The 27,724-nt window shown below is 56.4% G+C and overlaps 1 protein-coding gene across 1 annotated transcript in view; it reads right to left on the bottom strand.

Moving 5' to 3' along the window:
* UMODL1 (uromodulin like 1) overlaps window positions 1-27,724 on the bottom strand; it is a 69,155-nt gene that overhangs the window by 18,219 nt on the left and 23,212 nt on the right. Inside the window, exons 7-14 of the mRNA XM_005670375.3 lie at window positions 20,495-20,749; window positions 18,143-18,255; window positions 16,960-17,179; window positions 12,011-12,148; window positions 10,430-11,002; window positions 8,946-9,203; window positions 6,448-6,560; window positions 2,464-2,677 (exon numbers count right to left, since the gene is read on the bottom strand). Of these exons, the coding sequence (XP_005670432.2) occupies window positions 2,464-2,677; window positions 6,448-6,560; window positions 8,946-9,203; window positions 10,430-11,002; window positions 12,011-12,148; window positions 16,960-17,179; window positions 18,143-18,255; window positions 20,495-20,749 (1,884 nt within the window). The remainder of the gene's footprint in view (window positions 1-2,463; window positions 2,678-6,447; window positions 6,561-8,945; window positions 9,204-10,429; window positions 11,003-12,010; window positions 12,149-16,959; window positions 17,180-18,142; window positions 18,256-20,494; window positions 20,750-27,724) is intronic.

The raw sequence follows: 27,724 nt of genomic DNA, 5'->3' as shown, positions 1-27,724 counted from the left end.
AAAAGGCGGAACAGCTTAGAAAACCATCAACCCCCACCCCCACCCCTCCCATCCTGAGGCCACCTCGCGGGTGCAGGTGTCTGCACATCCCGGTGTCTCCAGTCCTTTGAAAGGCAGACAGGACGCAGCTAAGACCAAGTTTTGAACACAAATGTGAGCCCTGCTTTCATTCCCTGTCTTGAGTCAAGAACCTTGTCTGGCTCAGCACATCTCATATTTCATAATTGCCTAACAGACCATGGCACTGATAGGGCGTGACTGACCTAATCTCTTCCCTATTCCCAGATGACAGCTTATTCCCAACTTCTGCTTTTAAAGTAACACTGAGGGAATTCCTATTGTGCCTCAGGGGTAAGGCACCTGACTAGTATCCATGAGGATGAGGGTTCGACCCCTGGCCCCGCTCAGTGGGTTAAGGATCTGGTGTTGCCGTGAGCGGCGGTGTAGGCTGCAGACACGGCTTGGATCCCGCGCTGCTGTGGCTGGGGCGGAGGCCAGCCACTGCAGCTCTGACTCGACCCTTAGCCTGAGAACCTCCATATGCCGCAGGTGCAGCCCTAAAAAGACAATGAACAAACAAGCAGACAAACAGTGAGATGAATGTCTCTGGATACAAACTATGGTCAAACTGAGGTCTGTTTCCTGAGGGTGAAGTCTTGGAAGTGCTACTAGTCCAAAGTCACAGTGGATGAACTTTTTTTTTCTTTTTTAGTGGACGAACATTTTTAAAGCTCTTGACAAATAGTGTCGAATCGGTTGCCAGGCAGTGAGGGGAAATTTTACTCCCCAGCTCGGTGTGCAAGGGCTGCCTGAGGACGTGTGTTTCTTTCATGCATCGACTCTTTGGGTCTTTGGCGCACCCGTCTATTGGGTTCTCAGGAATTTGTGATCCATGAATGACTCGGCTCTATATTTAGGCACCACGCTTCATCAGGGTGTTGAACTTATTTTTGGGTTTGCGGCTCGCTTTATAATGACGACTTTATTTTGTTTGATGTGAGAGATTTAACTTTTTTTTTTCCTTTTTACAGCAGTACCCACAGCATATGGAAGTTCCTGGTCAAATCTGAACCACATTTGTGACCTATGCTGCAGCTTGTGGCAATACTGGATCCTTAACCCACTGGGCGAGGCCAGTGATTGAACCCACAACCTCGCAGAGACGACATCATGTTCCTAACCCACTGAGTCACATCGGGAACTCTGAGAGATTTAACTTTTTACGGAGTCTGATATTCCAGCCTTTTTCTCCGCAGGCTTAACCCTTCCCATTCCAAAAATCAGAAAAATATTCATTTACGTCGTCTTTGATTTTATGCAAACATGTAACTCTAAGACTTCTATCATTTACTCTTGGGTATGATGTGTTGGGGTGAACTCTGTCCCCTCAAAATCCATGCATTGAAGCCACGACCTGCAGTGTGACCGCATTTGGAGGTGGGCCCTTGGGGGATAGTTGGGGGTAAGTGAGGTCCTAAGGGAGGGACCCCATCTGACAGGACAGATGGCCCTGTAAGAGCAACCCCAGAGCCTCCCTCTCTCCACACACACACACACACACACACACACACACACACACACACACACAGAGGAAAAGCCACGTTGAGACACAGCAGCAAGAGGACTGTCCACATGTCAGGAGCGTCCCCACCAAAACCAGCCAACACTCTGACCCGGGATTTCCAGCCTCTGCAGGGCGAGGAAATAGGCATCCAGTGTTGAAGCCACTCTGTCCCCGCAACTGCGGTACGACAGCTCGAGCTCACACGATGTGAGAAGAGCCCACATGGCCTTTCTCCCTGCTTTTCTCCTCAATTATTTCAACTAGATCTCCTTGGAAACTGTGCAGAGGAGGATGCGTCTGCCCTCAGCCCCTTCAACCTTGACAGAGGCGGGAGGGATGGGACAGAGCCCACGGGAAGGGAGCAGCACCCCTGGGAATGTTTGCAGGCTCGCCCAAAGATATCATCAACCCTTAAGCCATTTTTCAAAACAAACAAACAAACAAACAAACAAAAAAACAAAAAAAAAAAACCGCAAGGGAGTTCCCATTGTGGCTCAGTGGGTTAAAAACCCGACTACTATCCGTGAGAATGGGGGTTTGATCCACGGCCCTGCTCAGGGGGTTACGGATCTGGCATTGCCGTGAGCTGGTGTCTAGGTTGCAGGTGTGGCTCAGATCTCGTGTGGCTGTGGCTGTGGCTGTGGTGCAGGCCAGCAGCTGCAGCTCCGATTCAATCCCCAGCCTGGGACCCTTCATGTGCCACAGGTGCAGCGCTAAAAAGGAAAGAAAAAACAAAAAAACCACGGCAGCACTAAGAGAGACGCAGGTCCTGTCCGTGTCACATTTTCATATCACGCAGGGAAGCCTTTAAGAGGAGACACGTTTTTCAGAAACAAAGCCGGGGCGAGGATTTCACCCCCTGCGGGGAGGGGGGCTCCATCGAGCCCAGCTCTGCGTACCCCATAGGAAGGTGTCCCCTGCGACCACCTCCAGCGGAGAGGCGTCCTGAAAGGCGGCGAGGAACGCGGCGGCCACCTCCCGGATGTCCAGGTCTGCGATGACCAGCACGTTGAACTCCACCAGGACGCTGCCGTTGCTGATGCGGGTCACCTCCACCTGCACCCCACCTGTGTCCAGGTGCTGGCGCATGGAGGCCGGCAAGGAGTTCCGCACCTTTAGAGAAATGCGGCTGGTGAGGAGAGCTGCCCGCGGAGGGGAAATGGGGGACTCACCTCAAGGGGGCTTCTCCGGGGGTTCCGGCCAGCAGCAGGGCTGGCCTTGGCCAAGAGGTCAAGGCCACAGGTCCCTGCTATCTGATGAGGCCCCAGGCCCAGCACAAATCCCAGTGGCTTGAGACACTGAGTCAACAACCAGGGTCAGCAAGGGGCCAGGCGCCAATGCCCCCTTGTAACACAGGCATGGGCACGCAGCGGCATCTAGAATCTGCTGCTCTTTCTGAACTATAGTTTTGCCCAGCTAGATGCCCAGGAGAGGGACTGCTGGATCATATGGTAGTTCTGTATTTCGTTTTCAGAGGAACCTCCGTACTGTTTTCCATAGAGGTTGTACCCATTTATATTCCCACCAACGGTGCAGGAGGGTTCCCTTTTCTCCACACCCTCTCCAGCATTTGTTATTTGTAGACTTATTAATGGCTATTCTGACCAGTGTGAGGTGGTACAAAACTATAATTCAGAAAGATTCATGCACCTGTATGCTCATAGCAGCATTATTCACAGTAGCTGGAATACTACTCACATGGAAACAACCTAAATGTCCATCAATGTATGAATGGATTAAGAAGACGTGGTCTATATACACAATGGAATACTATTCAGCCGCCAAAAAGAACAAAATAATGCCATTTGCAGTAAAGTGGAAACGACTAGAGATTCTCATACTAAGTGAAGGAAGTCAGAAAGAGAAAGACCAAGCCCATATGATATCACTTACATGTGGAATCTAAACTGTGGCACAGATAAACTTATCTACAAAACAGAAACAGACTCAGACATAGAGAACAGACTTGTGGTTGCCAAGGGGGGAGAGGAGAGGGAGCAGGATGGACGGGGAGTTTGGGGTTAGTGGATGCAAACTATTCCATGTAGAATGGATGAGCCAGGAGGTCCTGCTGTACAGCACAGGGAACTCCATCCAGTCTCTTGGGACAGAACTTGATGAAAGAGAATGTGAGAAAAAGAATATGACCCATGATTTGGGGTCACTCTGCTGTGCAGCAGAAATCGACACAACACTGTAAATCAACTATAGTTTAATAATAATAATAATAAAATCTGCTACTCTCAGCTCAGAGCCGTGGAAGGCGGGCTGTGCCAGTGGCCGTAGGGAGGGCAACACCTCCCCGGCTTCGTCTTTTCTAGAGCAGGCCTTATGAGCCTCATACCGCAAAAGGCTTTCCCTCCCTTCCTTCCTCCGGCCTTTCGGAAAACTGCTTCCCTGTGAGCACCCTTGTGGGACAGGCAGCTCCCGCCCCTAAAAGCCTGGTTTATTAGTCTGTCAGTGTGGACGGGGCCCGACATCACACACTGCACTATTTCATTGTAGCCCATTATGCTCAAGTTGCCCAGAAAGGTGCCCAATCTTAAGGGCCTGAGGTGGTCCATGGAAGGTGGATCTGCTACAGAGGAGCCCACCCCCGCCGTTGGCCCTCCCAGAGAAAACCTTGTCTGCATCTGAACTGCATGACGTTTGGCAGCTCAGGACACAGGCTCATACATGCTCAGCCTTGGGACAGCCAGTGTGAGCAAGCCTGTGGTTACCCGTCAGAGGCCGCAGGTGCCCAGGAGACCCCAGAGCTGCCTGCAGTCACACGGCCACCATCACTGTCACCAGAGGGTTGGGCTTCTCTCTGTCTCTGGGTGTCTCTCTCTCTCTGGCATTTTTGGAGAGGGATCCACCAGAGGCTTGAAGGAGCATCACGTCTGGCTGTATCTCAAGCCAGACTCAAAGCAAAGTTCCAGGCCCCTCGCTAGGAAGTGACAAAGAAAAGGGTGACACGTGAACCCGCAACCTCTCCAAATGTGTCCCAGTGCCCTACACTGGTGCTAAACCGCACGGTTCTTTGCTATCCGGAAGTCCTAGACAGACAAAAACTGTTCCCCACGCCCGCCAACAGACAAAAGATGAAATGTTTTAGAAAGGAAAGATGAGTGAAGGAACTTGGAGTGGCAGAGAAGCTGCCTCCTGTGATTGCTAGCACTACGTGATGTCACAGCGATGTCACTTAATGTGACATGCAACTACCATTTAACCTAAAGAAGACAGTGATACCCACATGAGTCAAACTATTCAAACTAACGACCTTGAATCCATGCACTGGACTAGGAGCTAGGGGCCTCACGATAAATAAGGCAGGGTCCCAGGTTCTGAGGAGCTGCAATGGGACAGTTCCAGGAGCAGCCATGGAACCGTCCCATCATTTTATCCAGCAGCAGTGCTGATGAGGTTGAGCAGAATCCCCAGCATTGCTGAGGCGCTATCTGTTACTCCACCAATAGATGGCGCTGCCAAGCTCTCTCTGGTCTGTCAGAAACTCCCCGAACAGGAAACAATAAAGTGCATGAGAAGGACCCTAGATTATGACAAACGCATTCTCTGCTCATCAAAGAGCAAACTAGCCACCAGCAAGAGGAATATTGAGATTGCTACCCTAACTAAATTGCAGCAATATACCATCCCAAAGAATGCCAGTAGGATGGCAGAGGGCACTGCAAGAAAGAGTAAGAAAGGAGTTCCTGCTGTGGCTCAGCAGAAACGACTCTGACTAGCATCCATGAGGACTCAGGTTCAATCACCGGCCTCATTCAGTGGGTTAGGGATCCAGCGTTGCCGGTGCAGCCCTAAAAGAAGACCAAAAAAAAAAAGAGTAGGAAAAAGAATTTCTTTTTTTTTTTTTTTTTTTTTGGTCTTTTTGCTATTTCTTAGGCCACTCCTGCAGCATATAGAGGTTCCCAGGCTAGGGGTCTAATCGGAGCTGTAGCCGCCAGCCTACACCAGAGCCACAGCAAAGCAGGATCCGAGCTGCATCTGTGACCTACACCGCAGCCCATGGCAATGCCAGATCGTCAACCCACTGAGCAAGGGCAGGGATCAAACCCGCAACCTCATGGTTCCTAGTCGGATTCGTTAACCACTGCACCACGACGGGAACTCCAGGAAAAAGAATTCCTTTAGGGCAAGGATCAGAGCCCTATTCACACTAGCCAAAAAGTGGAAGCCACCTAAATGTCCATCCACGGGTGATGGATAAACAGAATGTGATCTGTCCATACAAGGGAATATTACCTAGCCATGAAAAGGGATGAAGGTCTGATACTGGCACCAGGATGAACCTTGAAGATACTACACGCAGTGAAGCAGCCCAAAGGTCACATGTTGTCTGATTCCTTTTCTAGAAAATATCCCGAACAGGCAAATCTACAGAGTCAGAAAGCTTCCAGGGGCAGAGACAAGGAGAGACCCATGACTGGGTTTCTCTTTGCAACGATGAGGACATGCTGGAATTAGATGATGGTGATGGTCACACGATTGTGTAAATACGGTCTACACCACCGACTCTTGCCCTTTAAAGTATGAGTTCTACGGTATGTGATGGAGACCCCAATTCTAAATCTTTTTTTTTTTTCCATTTTAAGGCAGGGGCGGGGGGACTGCCATCTGCTCCGTGGGGTCCCAGATGAATGATGAGGTTTCACCGACCAGGAAACATGCGAAGCAAGCATGCAGCAGAGGAAAGGGTGTGTCTCCCCGCTGCTGGCGTGTCCTTTAGTGGCAGAACACACACGCACCACACTACAGCTTCCCTTGGAAAGGAGAGCCCCGTGGCACCTTCAGGTCTGGAGGCAGGTTGACTGCAACTGGGATGCTACCACCTCCCTCCTCTTCATCCCAGGAGAAAATAAGGACCAATTTCACCCACTTACCGTCCTAAGGAACAGCTCTAGGAAGGCCCGGTACTCCTTGCTGCTTGCGTTGCGGAAGGATTCTAAATACCTGACGTTCACTATTCTGACTTTTCCACTGAGCTTCTGGGCAGCTGCAGGGTGCAGAATAAACACGTTTGGGACGGGATCAGGTAAGACATCATCATCTCTTTTCTTTTCTTTTCTTTTTTTATCTTTTTGCCTTTTCTGGGGCCGCACCCGCAGCGTATGGAGGTTCCCAGGCTAGGGGTCTAATCAGAGCTGCAGCCGCCGGCCTACGCCAGAGCCACAGCAACGCAGGATCCGAGCTGCATCTGTGACCTACACCACAGCTCACGGAACACTGGGTCCTTAACCCACTGAGTGAGGCCAGGGATCGAACCTGCAACCTCATGGTTCCTAGTCGGATTCGTTAACCACTGAGCCACGACGGGAACTCCCATCATCTCTATCTTAACGGCGTATTTTCATGTCACCCAGGAAGAGCACCAAGCTGAGGCTGACCTGCCCTCTGTAAAGAAGGACCAGCACCCGGTATGCGGATACAGCCCACCAGCTCCAGAGCACGTTGGGGCAAAGCCTGGCACTGAGGGAGACCCTTCCAGAAACTGCAGAACCAGCTCAGCCCCTACAACTCTTTCCTGCCTCCCTGGGCCACCACCTGTGCACAGGTGTCCCAGCAGATGGCCAGCAAGCTGGGACAAGTTTCAGAGTGAAAGGAGGTACTGCTGGGCCATGAGGGGGTGTGTGCCAGCTGTGTACACAGACCCGGGGGGACGCATAAAGAATCCCCGCGCCCAGGGGTCCCAGACAGCCAGCCCTTCCTGCCCCGCCCCCTCAGCCCTGCCTCTGTGCGGACCAGGCCGTCCCTGCTCCCTCGCACCGTCTGTTCCATCTGAATCACCTCCCTCTGAGTAGGGCTTCCAGCAGTGCGTGGTCCGGCAGCATGGCCCAGCCGCATGCTGGGTCCCCCAGGGCAGCCGTCTCAGTTCTCGTTCAGAGCTTCGCCAGGTGCTACGTGCGGGGCGTTCCGTGAGGGGGGACCAGGTTCCCCTGTCCGGGGCTGAGAGTCCCTCCCCAGGAGCCCAGGCATATGACAGACCACACAGCTGTCCCACTACGCACTCCTGGATGAACCCCGAGCCCCACGTCCTCAGGATCGTGGCTGTCCCTGGACCTGGGGGTCACCCTCCAGATGCATGACACCTGAGCGTGTGACCTGACCTGAAGGCCATCGGGAGCAGGATGGGCACACGGGTGAGAGCAAATGTGGGCCCGTCTCCGGCAAGGGTCACATGCCCGTGGGCAGCTCCTCTCGCCAGGCTCAGGCGAGACCTTCAGAGCCCAGATTTACACCAAAAGCCTGGCACCAGCTCTCCTCAGGGGCTGCCCTGCCTGGCTGTCTGGCCAGCGGTGACTGTCCCTTCTCCGGCTTGCCATGAACTTGCATGGGGCGTCATCACCCATCACCTCCTCTCTAATTTCCCAGTCCGCAGCCAATCCACACTGGAAAGTGCGTCAACGAAAGTCCTGAGCTTTCTGACTGTACCCCAATAGGTGGTCTTAGGCATCTCCCAGGGGTGTGCACCCCCTCTCAGAGACCAACGCTACCCACTCTTGGAGGGCTGCCCTAGCTTTGGGGAGCCACCTGCAACATCGGCTTGCCCGTGGCTGTTCAGGTAAGTTAGTTATTCAAGAAGAGATGTGGTGACAAATGCTAATGAGGAAAAGAGAGGAATTCTATCTGAACATGTAACTCTCAACAAGGATTGGCCCTGCCTCATCAGAGTCTGCGTCTGACCTGCTCGATTCTATTCCCTTGCTTTTGCTCCGCAGCCCCAGGCTCTGGGGGCCCCTCATCCTTCCTGAAAGCCAAGTCCAGGTCCCCTGGGAGGGAGAACGCTCAGAGGGAATGAATAGACCAGCACCTGTTTCCCTGTCTCGTACCCCTGAGGACACAGGTGAGCAAGCGACGGCCGCCTCTGCAGAGTCCGGAGCGCTTTGCAATGCAGCCTCTTTGCCCCACCTGCCCAACACCTGTCCCTGAAATAAGCCCCCTCCTGTGTGGCCATCACACGGCAGCTGCGTATGAGGTGAGATAGACGTTCCAACACTAAGGAACAGAAATCTAGTGTCCACAAGAGAGTGTGGCTGTTTAACCCGTAACCCACCGTAAATCGTTTTCACACTTTTCCTCCTTTAAGAACTGGTGCTGTGGGAGTTCCTGTTGTGACTCAGCAGGTTAAGACCCCAACGAGTATCCAGGAGGCCACAGGTTCGATCCTTGGCCTTGCTCAGGGGGTTAGGGATCCGGTGTGGCCATAAGCCGTGGTGTAGCTTACAGATGTGGCTCGGATCCTGCGGTGCTGTGGCTGTGGTGGAGGCCGGCGGCTGCAGCTCCGATTCAACCCCTAACCTGGGAATCTCCATATGCTGCAGGTGCAGCCCTAAAAAAAAGAGAGAGAACCAATGGCAATAGCATTTCTGAAGCCCGTTACCTGTCCTCACTTTCAGGTGGGCTCGGGCCGTTTCTTTCCCACATGCTTGGGCCACAATCTCCACCCGGTGCAAGGTGCCAGGCTCCAGGCCCGACAGCACCAGGCTTGCGTCCCGAGTCTCCAGGTTCACGGTGGGGCCCTGAGCAGAAGTCAGGGTGAGCTGGAATGTGGGGTGTGGGGTGAGATCCGCCGTCCACGCCACGCGAAAGCCTGTGCTGGTCACGTTGGAGACGGTGACCCTTCTGATGGGGACAGGAGCTGGGAAGGGAATACAAATGCCTCTGTTAAAATCAGTCCAGGAGCCCCCACGGTGGAGCAATGGGATCGCAGCAGCTTTGTGGCGCCAGGATGCAGATTCAATCCCAGGCCCAGCACAGCGGGTTAAAGGACCTGCTGCCGCCTGCAGCTGTGCTGTGGGCTGCAGCTGTGGCTAAGATCTGATCTCCAGCCCGGGAACTCTACATGCCAAGGGACAGCCAATAAATAAAATGGAATGGAATGGAATGGAATGGAATAGAATAGAATAGAAAAAATAAAATAAAAAATAAAATAAAATAAAATAAATCCAACACTCTGAGGAGACGAAAGAAGCTTTGCCTCTCCACGCAGGGACACGAGAGTCAAGTTCCCTGGCTGCCGGCTGCACACGCGGGTGAAGCATCCCCGGACGGCCCCCGCGCCCTGGGGTCCAGGGACGGACCTCCTGCCCCTCAGGTTTGCTCTGTGTCCACCCTGAGGTCCTGGTGAGACCTCCTGAAACAAAGTTTTCCGGAGCTGGTTCTGGGTAAACTTCACCCGAGGGCTCAGCGGGATGGCCATTGCTGGCTCTAGACGGTTCCCACAGGGGCCCAGGGCGCCTGCCGTCGGGGTTTAGACGGGCTTCAGAGTTTAGTCTCAGATCCCGCTCTGTTCAGCAGGGGAGATGCATCGATGGCGCTGCCTTTACCGTCTGGCCCATTGGGATGCAATCCAGGGCCGGGCTAGCTGGGTGAGCTCACCCGGGTGCCAGCACAGCCAGGCCCGTTTCCTCCACAAAGCGGCCACCTGTCTCCTGGGGTATCACCAGGGGTCTTGACAAGGCCCCCTGCAATAATGGGTGATGGGGGACAGCCAGGGGTCAGCACCTCTGGGGGTGCAGAACTGTTGGGGACCCAAGAATGCCGGGGGATGTGCCCCCGTACCCCCTGCGCTTAATTCAACACGTGCCGGACTTGCTGCTCCAGCTGTTGGCCATGGGGAGGCTTAGGAAGGGGGAGGAGGGGCTGGAGGACAAGTGGGGAGAGCGAGTTCTCTTCCTAACGAGACAGGGAGCCGGCGGCCAAGGGGCAGGGCTGCGCTGCACCAGGCTTGTCCGCTGTGCAGAGAGCGCCCGCCTCGGTGCTGCCCGATGGCCTGGACTGCACCACTGTGTGCCTTTGCCCACGGGAACTCGCACCGCATGTGGCTCCACACAGCCCCCCGGGGGCACCATTCCTGCCACTCACCGCAGGCGGAGGTCTTCAGAGGCTCAGGGGTGGGAGCCAAGGGCAGGTCCTGAGACGTGGCTCCAGGGTCCAAGGTCTGTGGCCACGTTGGGTCCAGAGGTGCTGGCAGTGTGTCCCTCGTGGGGAGGCTGGCTTGCCACTCGATGTGGCCTGTGGGACCCTCGGTAGGCATGGGCCAGAAGAGAGGCTCCATGGTGGAGTCCAGAGGCAGCATCCCAGGAGGGCCCGGCAGGCTGTCTGTGGCCCCAGGAGCCCTGGGGGAGAAGGCGGTGCCCGCCACCCCACTGGCCATCCCCTGGCCAGCCCCCAGACCTGGGGCCACACTGGGCACTTCCTCCTCCACGTCTTGCCCCGTGCTGTCACTGCCGTGGCCAGCCATGCTGCTGACCCCTCTCCTGGGTGGGGGCCCTGGGGTCCAGGCCTGGCCTGCTGCAGGGGTGCCCCATGGGTGTCCAGGGCTGGGGGACAGGGCAACAGTCTCCAAGCCAACAGCTGCTGTTTCCGTGCCAGGAGCTGGGGCTATAACCCCTGTCACTGGAGACAGCACACCTCCCGGGGGACTCACTGCATCACCTGCCGAGACACATCCTCTCTCAGGCGGGGAGTCTGCTCCAGACACAGCTGAGTAAGAGCCCCCCCAGATGCCACCTACATGAGCTGCCAGCTGACCCCAAGTACTTGGGGACCCACCCAGAGGGTGATTAAGAATGTCTAACGGCGACAAACAGGTGGTCCCTCAAGAGCGCTCTCGGAAGGCCACAGGGCCTCTCCTTGGGGTCAGTGAGGACGCCGAGACCCCGAGGGCAGGGGTCCAGCTGGGTGGCTGCAGAACCAGGACAGAAACCCGGGTCTTGGTTCTTGCAGGCCTCAGACAGAACTGCCGGGTTTGGGGGAACTTGGGGCAATTTCCCCCGAATGTGTGCTCAGCATGGGGCTTTGTGCTTTTGTTACACATGCAACAAAAAGCGGGGGAGGGGAGAAGTGGTGTGGACTCCAGACTTAGCAAGCAGGACAGTAGACACGGTCGCTAAGGACCAGAGGCACCGTCCCCAGGGAACAGGTCTCTGCCGCCTCAGCAGGGATGGCAGACGGGCAGCCGAGCGCCTATGCTGCCCACCCTGCGTCCAGAGCAGACACTGCGAGTCCATCACAGCATTGTAAGGCTGTACACGGCCTCGTCCTGCTTCTCAGCCCAGCACTCCAGGCAGCCCCAACCAGTTGGTCAGAATCTACCCTCCAGAAATGTGGGGCCGAGATGTGCCAGCTCCAGGCCTTCTCCAAGGTCACCTAGGCTCCTACACCCAGGGAGGGACCCCCTCTTCCGGGGTTTCATCTAAGACCCTTTCATTCATAAAATTAATTTAAAATCATACTTTAAAACTGCATTAGTATAAAGACTGGATTCAGAATTGATATTTACTGTTATGATATAAATTTCTTTCTTTTGGTCGGAAAAACAATTAAATTGTTCTCGGGGACCTCCAAGAGCACGACGGGGCAGGGGGTGCCAGGCCCTGTGCCCACCCTGCTTGACAGAGAAGTGGGCCCTGCTCCACCCCAGGTCCCCGGGAGGGGGCGCACCATCGCAGGCCCGGCCGGGTCTGGAGGGGTTGGCGTCCCTGGCCGTCCAGCACCGGCAGGTGTACGAGCCCTCGAGGTTGATGCACTGGGCGGCCGGTGAGCAGTCGTGCTCCAAGCTGTCCGCACACTCATCCCAGTCTGTGGGGCGACAAAGACACAGGGCACTGGCACATGAGGAAGCAGCCAGACGCTGCTCAGAGGACAGAGCAGCGACAGGGCCAGGTTCTTCCTGATCGTCTTTGCAGCAAACGTCCAAAGGGACCGGGCAGCACCTGCGGGAAGTGGGGAGGGGGCCTGCACAGAGCCCTCCCGGAAGCTTCTACCTGACCCGCAGCGACAAGCTCAGGGCCTGCCTGCGCCCGCCTCCAGCCGGGGGGGCTGGTCTGGGGACGGAGATTAGGGAACGCTGGTCCCTTAGGAGGTATTAGCACCCCTGGGTGTGACTATACTCCCCTGTTGTTATTCTTTGTCCCTAGCTTGCTTTCACTTCTCTCCCCTAACTTTTAGCGTCTCAAAAAAGAAGCTGAAAAATAACCGAGCCGGGAGCTGTCCAGCTAAACATGAACTTTCCGGGCCATGGATGGGCACGGGCCTTGAACACCCCCTCCCCCGGTGCAGGAAATGACTGTAAGAGACCCAAAGACCCCGTGCTACTGGGAAGCCCTGATGCCTCAGACGCGGGCAAGCAAAGCTGCTCGACGACCTCCCCAGCCCTGCACCTTCCCGAAGAGCCCCCGTCCTTCCTCTCATCACACAATGCAGCCCTGCAGCTGCTGATCGGCGGGCAGCCAGGACCAGCTTTCAGCCAAACTGGGGCAAAACTCATGAGAACATCATCCCTCCACCTTCTCCTGCTCTCTCCACCTGCCTTCTGGACCCCCTGGTCACCGCACTCCGACCCCTGTCTCTGCCCGAGGACAGAATCGGATGGTCTGGTGCATTTTGATATACGAAGATCAATAGCACGCTGTATGCAATGAGCAGGATAAAGCCTTAAGGGATCAAAACTCGAGCTGGGTTTCGGGCTGGGAGGAGTCGGGCCCGGGGGCCAGTCTTCCCACAGCCCTGGAAACCCATCCTTCAGCCTGGGTCTGGCTCTGTGGGTCACTGCCTGTCCTACCCCCACCCCGGGGAGCAGGCGGCTCTTCGAATTGTCGCTTTGAGCTGCAGGGGAAGCTGGAGCACCTCGAAGGTCTGAGGGTCCCTGGGGGGGGGGTGGCCACGAGCCCCTCCATGTGTGTTGCCTGAGAGCCACAGGCGGAGTTCCCGAGCCAGGGGAGCCCGATTTGCTGGGCTCCGGGTCAAGATAGGGGACAAGTCTCGTTCTGTGCAGAGAAAACTCTGCAGCCAAGCGCTCAGAGGCCCGTTTTGTGGTTTTCAGTTGTGCTTCATGTGACTGTCACGAAGCAGCTCCCCCGGGACCAGCAGGCTCATCAGCTGATGTAACAGTTACACCCCAGCCCAGCTCTCAGATCCTCCTGGAGCACAGCCGACCCCCAGCCTGCAGGCAGCTCGAGGATGCTGGGGGCTGGAGGCCGGGGCTGGAGCCAGGCCAGCCGGGCACCAGGGCCAGGAGGAAAACGGAGGCCCCAGAAGAGACCTGGGCTCAAAGCACAGAGTACTTACAGGCTATCTTGTGGCGGGGGGGGAGGTCCCTTTGCCTTTGCTCCCCAGAGCACACCCAGGAGCAAGCCCGACTAAGATGCAGACAACTCGGATCCTGGATCAAAGCCCGAGGCCTACCGTCCTCCAGGTCAGAGGCAGGAGGCAGGTCTGAGAGGCCAGGTGGCTTTGTGCCTCCTGGGCCACCAGACAAGGACGTGGGTGGGAGCCCCGTGCCGCACCCGCACTCTGCTCCTGCCAGCCCTGAAGCCGGGACGAGGATACGAACCACCTCCCAGAGGGTGGGCAGCAGAGGCAGCACTGTGACTCCCGGGACAGGGAACCCCCAGGAACGAGTCGGGAGACTCGACTCCCACTGTCTTTGAGACCTGGTGGCTTTCGGAAGCGAGACCTGGCCAGAGCCAGTCCCGGGCCGGCGTCAGGGTCTCACTCGAGGAGGAAGGAGGGCACGGAGAGCTGGCTTCCTACTGCAGCACACACAGAAGCCGGGCCCGAGGCAGCGCCCCCCGAGTCCGGAGAAAGCGAGCCCCCCAGCATCCAGGTGGAGGTGACGGTCCCGGCCAGCCTCCTCTGCTCACGCCCCTTCTTCCCCCACCTGCAGGGGCAACAAGAAGGGCCACTGCATCTGCAAAGCTGTTGGGAGCGTGTGGCCGACTGGAAGCTTCAGGTTAGGCCTGTCCTGGGCCCGCAGGACAAGGCGGCCCCCACCCCCCTACTGTGGTGACCCCAGGCGCCCCCCTCACACAGGACATGCCCCTGGCAGAGCCTGGTTTGGTTGACTCGGCACCGAGGGGCCGGGTAGGTGCACGCGGAGGCCTGGGGTCTGCCCTTCGGCAGGTGAGAAGGACGGGGCTTCCTGGGCAGGGGGGCACAGAGGGAAAGGGGGAAGGAGGGGAGGACTGGCCAGGACCCCGGGGACCTTCGGGGCCTGAGAACGCACGCGAGGAATGAAAGCACATCCTGGAGAAGAGGAGCCGGGAAACGTGGGAGGTGCCGTCAGAGGTCCGGGCCTGTGCCAGCTCTTGGCTCACCCCAAGGTGGCCTTTGTCCTCCCCTCCCATCTCCCGGAGGAACACGGGAGGCCCGTCCCGGGCATCACAGTGAGTGTGTCAGAGCCGGGGTCCCCGCCCGCCCCGTGGAGCACCCACTGGACAGGGTGAGCAGGGGCACGCCCCCCAGGGGAGGACCAGGACCTGTGGCCCCAGTGAGCGGGGGATGGGCGAGGGGAGAAGATGAGGTCATGACCACGGGACGGCCCTGCTGCTGAGACGAGCTCCCAGATCACCCAGGGGACAAGTCTCGTTCTCTCTTGGCTGCGCCAGCAGCGCTGTTTCTATGGGAGCCTCAGGGGAGGGGAGCTCTCTGTGCTGCAGTCTGTTGCTAGTTTGCAGACTGGCAAGGAATGCATGCTTCCAGTTCCCGGGCTGCGGGAGTTGGGGGGTGGCGTTGGTGGGGCGTCAGGGGCAGGGGGAGAACGGCCCTCCCACATGCAGGCTCCAGCCTCCCCAGGTGGGACTGTCCCTCGGGCTCTGGGGTCAGAAGCCAGCAGGTCGGGGGACTCTGCAGGCAGAGCAGCCTCCTCCTCTGCTAAGCGGCCCCAGGAGGCCTTCCCACAGCGACCCCCAGCTCCGGTGTGTGAGGCCCAGAGCTGAGCGTTTGTGAGGGACGCTGCAGGACGAGAGCCTGCTCAGGGCTCCCGACGCTTCTGGAACTTCGGGAGAGGGGCTTAGAAATGACTGGCTGAGAACGGGGGCTGTTAGCAAAGGAAGTTGCCTCTTCTCCCTCTGTTTGACTTTGCTGAGGCCAACGTCACACCAACGGCCACGCGCCTTCAAGCTGGCTTAAAACAGGGCGCATTCCCTCGAGTTCTAGAGGCGAAGTCCAAAACCAGGGCGTGGGAGGGCTGGGCGCCCTCTGTGGCACTCAGGAAGGGAGGGTCCTTCCTGCCTCTGCTGGCGGCCCCTTGGGGTCCCTGGCCCGTCTGCCTCCAGCATCACGTGGTCTCCTCCATGGATGCGTCCTTTCTCCTCTAAGGACGCTGTCATTGGCCTCAGGTCCCACCCTGATCCAGGAGGATTCCAGGTCCCTAGTGTCACCTGCAGGGACTCTTCTTCCAAATACGATCACATCTTATCTTTGGGGGCCACTATCCAGCACACCGTATCACCTGACAAACATCAACAGCCTGCGCCCGGTGCCCGGGCACATGGCCGGGAAGCATCACACATGGTAGGGCTCAGCTGGACCCAAGGGGGCTCAGATCTGTCCCGGGGGGCGCCCACTGAGGGTCTGCTCAGCACTTAGCCCCCTGAGCCCCAGCAGGCGGGACCTCCAGCTGAGAGGGCGCTTCCATCTCAGTCCCCGAGGTGGTAAGCGACAGGAGACCCCAGGCCAAGCAGGCAGGTCCTCCCCAGGTGTGACTTCAGGTGTGACACTGCCGTGGCCGTCCCTGCATTCTGGGGTTGCTGGTGCTGGACTGAGCTCAAAGGAGATGGCAGAGCTCACTTGGAGACCCGTGCCCCTGGGGGGGCAGGGGGACGCCCGCTCCACAGACCGAGCCCAGGCAGGCGCCTTGTCACAGAGACTGCGGTGCCCTCGCCACGCAGGAAGCTTCGTCCCTGCATCCGACGGCAGAGCCCCCTGACATGATGGCGCGAGGTCTCTGTCTCTCTCTGGGCATCTCTGTTTTTCTGTCTTCCTCTCTCTGTCCCCGTCTCTCCCTCATCTCCCCCAGTCTCCCCTGCAGCCTCTGCATCTCTCTCTGTCTCTTCATGTCGGTGTCTCCACCTCATCTCTGACTCTGTCCCCCGTTTCCCCATCCCCCATCTCTCTCTCTCTCACCCCCTCGCTCCCCGCCCCCGCCTGTCCCTGTCACTCCCAGCTCTTCCCCTGACCTGTGACTTCCTGCCTCAAAGTAACACCGACTAAAATGACGCAGCGCTAAGGAAGCTGACCCCGCGTGAGGGAGTCACACACCGCCAGGTGGTGCTTGGACACAGTGAGCCCCCGTCCCCTTACCCCTCATGCTCCCTCCAGCTCGGGCCCACCCTGGATGGGCTCTGGGTCCGAGGCAGCCAAGAGGCACTTTCCTAGGGAATAAGTGTCCCCAAGCTCCGGGGGTCGCTTCTCCCGTGGGGAACCAGATGTGGGTACGGGTGGGCTCGCTGTTTGGGGGTGTCGGCCCTGGACCCCCTCTCCCGAGGAACACAGGATAAGGACTCCAAGTTCACGAACTTTATCCATCTTTTGGAATAGAGGATGCTGACCAGAAACCCCGCAGCCCGGACTCTGGAGGGTGTGGTGCCGGGTGTGGGACGAGGACCCACCTTGCACGAGCGTCCCCTGTTGGTCAACCTGGAACACGGTGCTGGCCCACAGAGGCGGAAGCATGGGGGCCAGTGTGGCCACACCCAGCGGGAACTCGGGGTCCCACACGGTCAGCCTGAGGCTCACCACCACGCTCCCCGCCTGGAGAGACACGATCTGCATCCTCAGCCTCCCTCCTCGGTGCAGGTCGGAAACTGCCGGCGGGAAGGAGCGGGCAACCTGGCCCAGGGGAGAGAAGGGGCGCTCAGAGGGAGTCGGCCTCCTGTCCACATCTTCCAACCTGTTAAGCGGGGCCCTGGTGCCACAAATGGAGGGGGCACAGAACCCATGCGTCGTGCTCATAACAGGGGGAGGGGCCCAGCCACCAAGCTCTTGGGGCAGCAGAGTCGCCCCCCAGCTCAGGGCACCCTGGGACAGCGGACTGGGCCTGAGGGGTCTTTGTGGGGACCCAGAGACCCTGACGGCCAGCTGTCCGCCGTGCCGCCCCAGACGCACGGGCCACCCCGGGTGCCCTGGAACCTGGTGTGAAGGTAACGTGTGTGCGAGGAGAGTGGCTAGCTCGCGGCACTGACTGACGCATTGACGGACTGGCCAAGAGAGACCGTGGGGCGCTATCCCATGGCGCTGTCCCCTCTCACTGGGCCTGACCCCCCAGGAAACACAGGCATGGCCAGGTGTTCAGGGCCACCGGTGCCTGAGCAAAGGAGACACCAGCCTGGCCCCGCCTCCCTCCACCCCACCTGCACACACGGGCCAAATACTGCTTAAAAGGGCAGAGAATTCTCGCGGGCGCTCCTGTCGTGGCTCAGCGGTAACACACCCGACTAGGACCCACGAAGACTCGGGTTCCGTCTGGCCTTGCCAGTGGGTTAAGGATCTGGCATTGCAGTGGCTGTGGGGCAGGCCGGCAGCTGCAGCTCCAATTCACCCCCTAGCCTGGGACCTTCCATATGCTGCAGGTGTGGCCATTAAAAAAAAAAAAGATTTAGACAGTTTGGCCCCAAATCTAGATTAAGTGTCCCGTAAGAGGGGCCTCTTGAGGCATCTCCATAGGTCTGGGCTTGCCCCTCCCCAGCCGTGGTGACGGGCGCTTGTCCCACCGCCACATAGGCTGCTCAGGGGCAGGCCGCTGGCTCGGGCTCCTGGCTCGGACCCTCGGAAAACTCCCCTCCAGGGCTTTACCTCGTGCAGCAGCTGCCGGGAGAAGTTCTGGAACTCGGGGCTCCCGCGGTCCAGCAGCCTCTCGGTCACGTTGCGGTCCAGGATTCTCATCGTGACTCGGAACGACCGCGCGTCTGGGGCAGACGGTGACGCGTGAGGGCCGGAACCCGGCGACGCGAGTCACGCGCTTCTCTGTCAACATTCTCCAACGTCCCTACCCTTCGGAGGGACGTCATTAGAAAACGGTCTGAAGCCTGAGTCTGAGGTCTGGACGCCAAGTCGGGAGAGGTCAGCGTCAGACATGCACCCTCTGCGCTGGAGGCGAGGAAACTCAATAATCACACGCTTTCAAGGCCGAGTGGGGGACAAGGGTCACAGCAGGGCAACTGGGGCTCGGCCAGGGCACACAGGGTACGCAGCCCCCCCGCAATGCCTCACACGGCGTGGGTGCTACTTTCCTCGGCTGCTGCCTTCCAGCCAGGCCCCCCAACACCGGGTGAGTGATTGGTCCCAATTTGCCGTGGACTTTCCAGTTTTCCCGGCAAAGGTCCCATCTTTCAGGAGCCTGCTCCGTTGCAGGCAAAATAAAAGGTTTCTCACCCTCAAGGGAAGCGTCCTTTCCTTTGGACACAAAGCAAAGCTGGAAAAGCCTGCCACGGGATGTGGGAGCCTGTCTTTTTGGTGACGGAGAATGAAACTCACACCCACAACTACATTTTAACAAGGAAGAGAGAAAGAGAGAGAAGGAAGGGAGGGAGAGAGGAAGAAAGAAAAGAAAGAAAGAAAGAGAGAAAGAGGGAGGGAGGAGGGAAGGAAGAGAGAAACTAACTCATATCCACGCTGCCCCTGCAGTCATGATCTAACTTCTTCATCCTTTTTTTTTTTTTTTTCGTCTTTTTGCCTTTTCTAGGGCCGCTCCCACTAGGGAGTTGAATTGGAGCTGTTGCTATCGGCCTACACCAGAGCCACAGCAACTCGGGATCCAAGCCACATCTGCAACCTACACCACAGCTCACGGCAACGCCGGATCCTTCACCCACTGAGCAAGGCCAGGGATCGAACCCGCAACCTCATGGTTCCTAGTCGGGTTCGTTAACCACTGCGCCACGACAGGAAGTTCTCATGATCTAACTTCTAATGACCTAAAAGCTGCTCACACTTGGCCCCCACCCTGACTCTCCACCAACCAGCCAGCCTTGGGCCAAGGCAGAGCTCATGCCCACGCCACTTAAGGCCCAGAAATGTCACCAGCGTTGCACGGTGTACACAGGTGGACCCATCTCGACCGGAGCTTTCGTGCAGTGATTTCTGTTTTCTGCTTGCTCTGAATCCCCAGGCTAGGGCGCCCACCTGCTCTGGCCTCCAGACCAGACTTTCTCGGAGTTCCACTGTCCCCACCGCACGCTTCTGCATCCAGAGGCCAGCCTAGGCAGGAACTCCCAACCCCTCCCCCGGGCTGTACTGCACTGGGGCCTATACCACCCCAGGGACCGCCGTGTCCAGGCAGAGGCAGGACCAGGTTTGGCCGCTTGGCAGAGTCACGTGAGCCAGGCCAGCTGCCTTCAGGGCACTGGAATTCCCAATTCATGCTGGTTGTGTTTGGGGAAAAATGTTTGTTCAGGCTGCAATGCGGCAGGGCACTGTGTCAGCTTTGCGAGTGCACAGCATGGGAAACGAGGTGTGTGTCATGAGGATTTTACAGGATGCCCGGCTTTCGGGTCGCGGGAAGTCATACAGACTCAGCCGTGTGGAATTAAGAATGGCCAAAGAAGAGTTCCCATTGTGGCTCAGTGGGTTAAGAATCCGACTGGTATCCATGAGGATGCAGGTTCGATCCCCAGCCTTTCTCTGTGAGTTAAGGATTCAGCATGGTGGCTGTGGCATGGGCCAGCAGCCGCAGCTTAGATTTGATGCCTAGCCTGGCAACTTCCATATGCTGCACGGCTGACCCCCCAAAAAAAAAAAAAAAAAAAAAAAAAGGAAAAGAATAAAGAAAAAAAGAATGGCCAAAGGTCGCTCGAGGCATGTGGCGCTCTGCCCTGTCCTGCCTAACTACACTCTGGGCCTCGCTCTAGCTGATGGCTTTATGGGTCCCTCAAGCCACAGAAAGATGGGATCCTCAGACTTCTCATCACACCGGGGGTCAGAGGAACCCCCAGGCAGGATGAGGGGAGGGGAGCCAGGGGGGCCCTGCAGACCACAGGCACTGCTCCAGGGCTCGGAATGCCCCCGCTGCTGCCTAGAAGCCTGAGGCCACGTTCACGACCACCCTGCCCTGCTCATCGGAAGCACAACGATTTGAGTCACTGGGGCCGACAGAACTGGGCTAGAAAGACAAACTCACTAATGTGGGCTTCAGACGCGTGGCCTTACCGGTCCTGACGGTGAGCGTGTTGGTGACATTGGCCCCGCACGCCTGGTAGCCAGTCTGCACTCTGTAGAGCACGCCGGCCTCCAGCCCGGCCACCTCCAGGCTCGTCCCCCGGGTGCTGGCCGTCCTGAACAGCTCCTCGCCCCTGTACACCCGCACCTGGAAAGGGCGGTTCTGGGTGGAATTCAAACTCCAAGACACGTGAAAGCTGCTGCTGGTGACGTTGGCAATCATGTGGTCAGGGACAGGCGGGCAGTCTACGGAGGACACAGGAAATGTCAGAGACATAACGGAAGCCAGAGTCAACAGGTATGCCGACGTCAAGCTGAGACGCTTCTGCCCAGGAAACCATCCCCAAAATGAAAAGGCAACCTACAGACCGCGAGAAAACACGTGCAGATCAGAGATCTATCTGATAAGGGGTTAATATCCAAAATATGCATGAAAACCATACAACTCATTAGCAAAATAATAATCCAATTTAAAATGGGCAGAGGATCTGAACAGCTATTGTTCCAAAGAAGACCCAGAGAGGGAGTTCCTGTCGTGGCACAGTTGTTACGAATCCAATGAGGAACCATGAGGTTGCAGGTTCAATCCCTGGCCTCGATCAGTGGGTTAAGGATCCGGCGTTGCCGTGAGCTGTGGTGTAGGTCACAGACACGGCTCAGATCCCATGTTGCTGTGGCTCTGGCGTAGGCCAGCGGCTACAGCTCCGATTCGACCCCTAGCCTGGGAACCTCCATATGCTGCGGGAGCGGCCCAAGAAATGGCAAAAAGACAAAAAAAAAAAAAAAAAAAAAAGACCAGAGATGGCCAAGGAGCACATGAAAAGATGCTCAACATCACCAATCATCCGGGAAATGCAGATGAAAACCACAGTGGGTACCACTTGACAGGTGTCAGCGTGCTGTTATCAAAAAGACAAGCCATCACGCATGTTGGGGGGTATGGGGAAGAGACGCCTCAGGCACCGTTGGTGGGAATGGAAATTGGTGCAGCCACCCTGGAGAGCACTGTGGAGTGTCCTCAAGAAGTGAAAAATAAAACCACCCTATGATCCAGCAGCTCCACTCCTGAGGATGCCTCTGAAGGAAACAAATGCACGATTTTCAAAGAGCGACCTGCACCCCCATGTTCAAGGCAGCACCAGGTACAACCACCAAGCCATGGAGGCAGCCGGGTCGTTTTTGCGACTATGGTCATCGTGGTGTGTGATGGGCCGAACCGTGTTCCCCTAAAGTTCACGGGTTGGGTTCTAACCCCCAATACCTCAAAAGTGACCTATGCGGAGGTCGAGTCTTTCAAGAAGTTTTAAAATGAGGGCATTGCGATGGACTCCAATCCAACGTGACTGGTGTCCTTATACGAAGAGGACACTAGGACACAGACACACAGAGGGCCTAGGTGAGGACACGGGGAGAAGATGGCACCAGCCCGCCACCAACACCCGAGCCCCGCCAACACCCCAGCCTCCCGACAGTAAGAAAGCGAATGCCTGCTGTTGAAGCCGCCCAGTTGGTGGCGGGTACTATGGCAGCCTGAGCAGGTTAACACACGGTGTCGTGTTTCTGTGCTACATGTACACATACGGTCTCAACACAAATTCAAAGGGCCCTCTCTTCAGATTCACAAGGACTTAATCATTTGCCCCAGGACATCGGCTCAGCTAATTCACCACCAGAACAATGGCCCGTGGGAAGCAGGAGTCAGGAGTCAGGCTGAGGCCCCCTGTGTTTTCACATCAAGCTCCACGCTCTATCAGTGGGTTAAGGATCTGCTGTGGTCACTGCTGTGGCTCAGGTTCGCTCCCTGGCCTGGGAACTTCTGCATGTTGTAGGGGGGCTCAAAAAAAAAAAATCCATGCTTTAGGGAGCAACACTCTAACACAACAACCAATACACATCTCCATGCTCAAGTGGAATTCAGTATCTTCGGTGGGAGAAAAATTCTGGCCTTGGAGTTCCCGTCGTGGCGCGGTGGTTAACGAATCTGACTAGGAACCATGAGGTGGCGGGTTCGATCCCTCAGTGGGTTAACCACGTTGTGCTGAGCTGCGGTGTAGGTCGCAGATGCGGCTCAGATCCCACGTTGCTGTGGCTCTGGCATAGGCCAGCGGCTACAGCTCTGATTAGACCCCTAGCCTGGGAACCTCCATATGCTGCAGCTGTGGCCCTAGAAAGGACAAAAAAAAAAAAATTCTGGCCTTATAGCAGTCACCTGGGCAATATGAATTATACCAAAATTATACCTAGGGTAACCCTCAGCCTAGGCGCCAAAATTTTTACAGCAAAATTTGAGTTCTATAGAAATAAACTATGAAGAGATGTAAAAAAAAAAAAAACTTTTTGCAAAACCATAGGGAAGAAACAATTACAATCTGTGTCAAGTTTTGAAAAACCTTCACATAAGGATTCATAGGCTGTATGCTTTCTAATATTATGAAAAAATTGTCTTTCCAACAAATATGTGGGCTTCCTTTCAGTAAAAATTAAAACTGGTACCATTCAAGGCATTTCCCTTTTTGCCTTGGCTGCCAAGAAGCTCGGGATCCAGCTTAGTGCCCCACCCTCGTCTTGCAGCTCAGTCCTGCCACATCCTCCCCGAGCTGCCCCATCAGGAGTCCCCCAGAGCCCCGCAAAGCAGGGGCTGGATGCTCCAGAGGGAGGGAAGCACCCCCACTCCCCCCCCACCCCCCACATCTAAATCCTTAGTTTCCTGAAAACGCTCCTTGCCTGGGGAGGTCGAGTGTGCTTTAAAGAGGACGCATCTGTCCTTTCACTGAATGGTCCAGGGTTTTTCTGCACTTTCATCTTACGAATGATTTTCTTTCTTTACGACACTGTCCTTTCTTTCAGCTGAGGACTGGCCAGCAGCTCGGGCCCCAGAACCACGGGTCTCACCCCCACCTCCCCCTCCCTAGGACCCTGACATCAAGAAGACCCCCAGTGACAACCACGGGGCTTTTCTGTCTGTTCCCCGGGAACAGGGCTCTCTGAAAAAGGAAGGAAGGGCTAAAACTCTCCTAAAATTTTGCTCAAAGCACTGAATGTTCTGATGCACGTGGCCAAACGACACAGTCCCAGGCATTTTTTTCAGTCCCACGGGTCACGGCACAACAGCCAGCAAATAGGACCGTGGGGCCGAGCACGAGGCTTGGAGGGCCTGGGCAGCAGCATCCGGCCCCCTTTGGGGCTGTGACACTGCCTCCTGGTTGCCAGTCGGCATCAGACTAGATGTGGGACACAGAAAACCAGTCTCTGCCACAAGCTTGTGTACAGCCCTTTCCGAGAACGTTCTAGAGAGAGGGTGCCTCCAAGCTGAGGGGGGTTACCAGAGGAAAGGTCCTCTCGGCGTTGGGAGGAACCCCGGGGACTGGCGGGTATTCGGCTGGCTGGAGACACAATCACTCTTTTTTTTTTTTTGTCTTTTTAGGGTCATACCCATGGCAAGTGGAGGTTCCCAGCTAGGAGTGGAATCAGAGCTGCAGCTGCCGGCCTACGCCATCGTCACAGCAACGCCAGATCCAAGCCACGTCTGGGACCTACACCACAGCTCATGGCAATACTGGGTCCTTAACCCACTGAGCGAGGCCAGGGATCAAACCCAAATCCTGCTGATTGTTAGCAGGTTTGTAACCCACTGAGCCACAGCGGGAATCCCTCACATTCATTCTTTGACTTAAGATGCCAGGAGTTCCTGTTGTGACTCAGCGGGTTATAAAACTGACGAGTATCCAGGAAGATTCAGGGTTGATCTCTGGCCTCCCTTGCTCAGGGGGTTAAGGATCGGGCGTTGCCGGGAGCTGCGGCGCTGGTGGCAGACGTGGCTCAGATCCCAAACTGCTGTGACTGTGGGGTAGGCCGATTCGACCCCTAGCCTAGGAACTTCCACATGCTGCAGGTGGGGCCCTAAAAAATCATTAATTAATTAATATGCTGGGGGTCCCTGGATCACTGGGCTGAGGAGCTGCCAGGTGGGCATTGCTATGGCTGAAGAAGTCTTAGGGGCATCTGCCAAAGCTGTTTAATTAATCACAGAGCTCAGGGCCTCTCATCCAAAGAAATAAATCTCTTTGAGGAAAGTCTCACCGGGCGAGTGTGCGTTTAGCCCTTTACCCAATGTGTTACCTTGAGACAGAAACAGACCCACAGAGAGAGAACAGACCGCGTTGCCAAGGAGGAGGGGGAGGGACTGGGAGTCTGGGGTCGGTAGATGCAAACTACTACCTTTTGAGTGGCTAAGCCATGAGGCCCTGCTGGACGGCACAGGGAACCGGGCGAGACCGTGATGGAAGATAATACAAGACGGCGAATGCATATACATGCATGACCTGGTCACTTCGCTGCACAGCAGAAATTGGCACCACACTGTAAACCAACTGCACTCTTTTTATGGCCACATCCGCAGCATATGGGAGTTCCCAGGCCAGGGACTGAGTTCGAGCCCCAGCCGCAGCGACGCTGGATCCTTTAACCCACTGCTCTGGGCCAGGCATCAAATCCTCGCCTCTGCAGGACCTGAGCTGCTGCAGTTGGATTCTTAACCCAATGTGCCACAGCAGGAACTCCCAACTATACTTTAATTAAATGCATACATATATATAAGGTATAAATATATATACAGATATATAGCACCTTGAGGCATCTGCAAGTGTCTGGATTCAGTAACGATTGACCAACTACAAGGGCAAGTTCCTACGGTTTGACATGTCCTGCGCATCTTCCAGGTACCCAGCACTGCCCCAGCCAGGGATGGAAACAAGGGTAGATTAAGGCCCACAGCAGTTCCAGACACCTACACAGGAGGTCCAAGCCGGCTGGGGGGGGGGGCGTCATGGCAACAGTGGGGATACAGGGCCGTGGGGGCGCTCATGGGGCTGGGGGCACTCCCTCCCGTGAACTCCATCAGGCTGCTACCCAAGCTACCACCGGCTCACTCAGAGCTCCCACTGGCTGAGCGCATATTACTCCTGTTACTCCCAACAATACTTGGGAGGTAATAATACTTGGGAGATAATAGGTTCTCCTATGATCCCATTTTACAGAGGATGAACCTGAGGCCTAGGAAGGTCAAGCAGAGAGCCAAAGGCAAAGCTGTCCAGTAAGTAAACGCAAAATTCCCGTGCTGGACTCCTAACCTATCCCCCCCCTTCCCCCCCCACCCCGGGAATAGACTGGATAATGACCTCCAAAGGGAGCAGCTTTGGGGAAAAGGGCCTTCGGGGCGGATAAAGTTCAGGATCCTGATGACCGCGGATGATCCAGGTTGGCCCTCGAGGCCATCACAAGACAGAGTCGGGAAAGGGGACACACAGAGGAAGCCACGTGCAAAGGGCGTGGGGGGAAACTGAGGACGTTGGCCTTGAAGACAGGCGTGATGTGGCCACCAGCCAAGGAAGTCGAGCAGCCCCCAAAACAGGGGGACAGCAAAACGGGGGGCTCCCCTAGAGCATCCAGAGGGAGCCCTGCCACTCGTTGTCTTGGACGCAGCAATACTGATGGACGCTTCTGCCGTCCAGAACTGTGGGAGAAGAACCTTCTGTTGTTTCAACCACCAGGTCTGTGGGCCTCTGTCACAGCCACCCCAGGAAATGAGTCGACCTCTGGACTCTTCTTTAAGTAGTTTTCCAGGCCGCAGTTGGCTGGATGGCAGGACTTGCCGGAAAGTTCTGTGTTGCTGCAAAACTGGCCACCGTCAGACTTACGAAGGCTGATTCCTCTTCTGGAGGACAGACGTTGAGCTCCTTTAAACCGGAAACCATGCTGACCCTGTCTTTCCTGTGACCTGGATTTCAGGTCATCAGGCAGAACACTGTCTGTCCTGGCCTTAGGCTTGGCCACGTGCTTCCATCTTAAAAGGCGGCCCCCGAAAATAAACCCAGCTCTTGCCTGGGTCTGATCCCAGGGCACCGCTGCCCCGTGGCCCTTGCAGGCCACGACTGTGCACCTGAACTCAGGAGTGGAGCAGGAGGGATTCTCTGTGTCCACAGGGCTGGGCCCTTGTTTCTCGCAGGCAGCCCTGACCTGGGCCTGACGGGGCAGGAAAAGGACTGCTGAGGACTCGGCCTCCACCCTGATCTCACACGTCAGGCTCTGCCCCTCGAACCCCTGGGTCTGTCTGCTGAACCTTGTCAAGGTACCACACTGAGGATTCGAGCCAAGATCCTGGGTGTTCGGTTGTTTAAACTCTGGTTGTAGGTCAGGTTTGTGAACTTGAGCAGCCATTCTTGGCAGCCCGGCGGCCTCTCCAGGATCAGCCTCATCTTCACCAAGGAACCAACTCACAAGAGGGTCTTTAGGGAGCTGAAGAGCCGTCAGGCTCCAGCTGGGAAGGGGACCGTGTTGGAGGGAGCTAGGACACGCTTCCACTCCGTCCTCAAAGCAGAATGCGTTCCTGGGACATTAAGCGGGAACCGGGCAAGATTTCTTATGGTTTGTGTTTTGTGCAAGAATCCAGCTGCCCTGCGAGTCATTAATTGGGTGACGAATTTCACAAGAAAAGCATCTGAGATTTGTGCTGTCTTTTCCACGGGTTTGTACCCCTGACTTATTCCAGCAGATTGCTCATTTTTTATATTAGCTTCTAAATTTAAAACATGTGCTGTTTTCCCTTAGCAATATGCAATTGGAATTCACTGGAGAGTTCTCATCTGGAGACGCCGGCTTTGTCTTCTCTGCCCTGTTGGAGGGAACCGGGGCTGTGCTTTCCCTGCTTGTGTTGTTTACCTTGAGGGGCAGTGGGGCAGTGTGGCTGCTGTCTCCTCCCAGAGTCTGACGTTTGTTCAGATGCCCGTGCTGAGTATTTTCAGTAACTGTTTCCGACCTTCTAGTCTCAGTGGGGGGACAGGAGGCTCCCCGCCGAGGCCACAGTCCAGAGCACGTAAAATAACCCGCAAAGCTCTGCAGGCACGTTTGAGCACGAGCCTGGTTCTAGGCAGACAAAGCCCTGAGGCACAGGAGAGGAGCGCTTTGTTGCCAGAGGTGGGGCTGGGAGGTGCTTCTTTCTGGAATCCCAAACTTTTGGCATAGCCCCCACTCACGCACCCCTCTTCCCTTCAAGGGAAAGGGACGTGCGGATTAAATGGTGAATTCAAAGTCAGTTGTGACCGGGCTCTGCATGACCACGTCGCAATGTACCAAAAGTTCTGGTTTTTAGAATGGATGCTGGAGGCCACCTGAAAGCCATGAGGGAAGTACCTGAGAGCGTGACAGCATCTCTGTAACACGCCA

The sequence above is a fragment of the Sus scrofa genome, chromosome 13 (genome assembly GCF_000003025.6).
Source record: "Sus scrofa isolate TJ Tabasco breed Duroc chromosome 13, Sscrofa11.1, whole genome shotgun sequence".
NCBI lineage: Eukaryota > Metazoa > Chordata > Mammalia > Artiodactyla > Suidae > Sus > Sus scrofa.
This window is presented reverse-complemented; position numbering and strand designations above follow the sequence as displayed.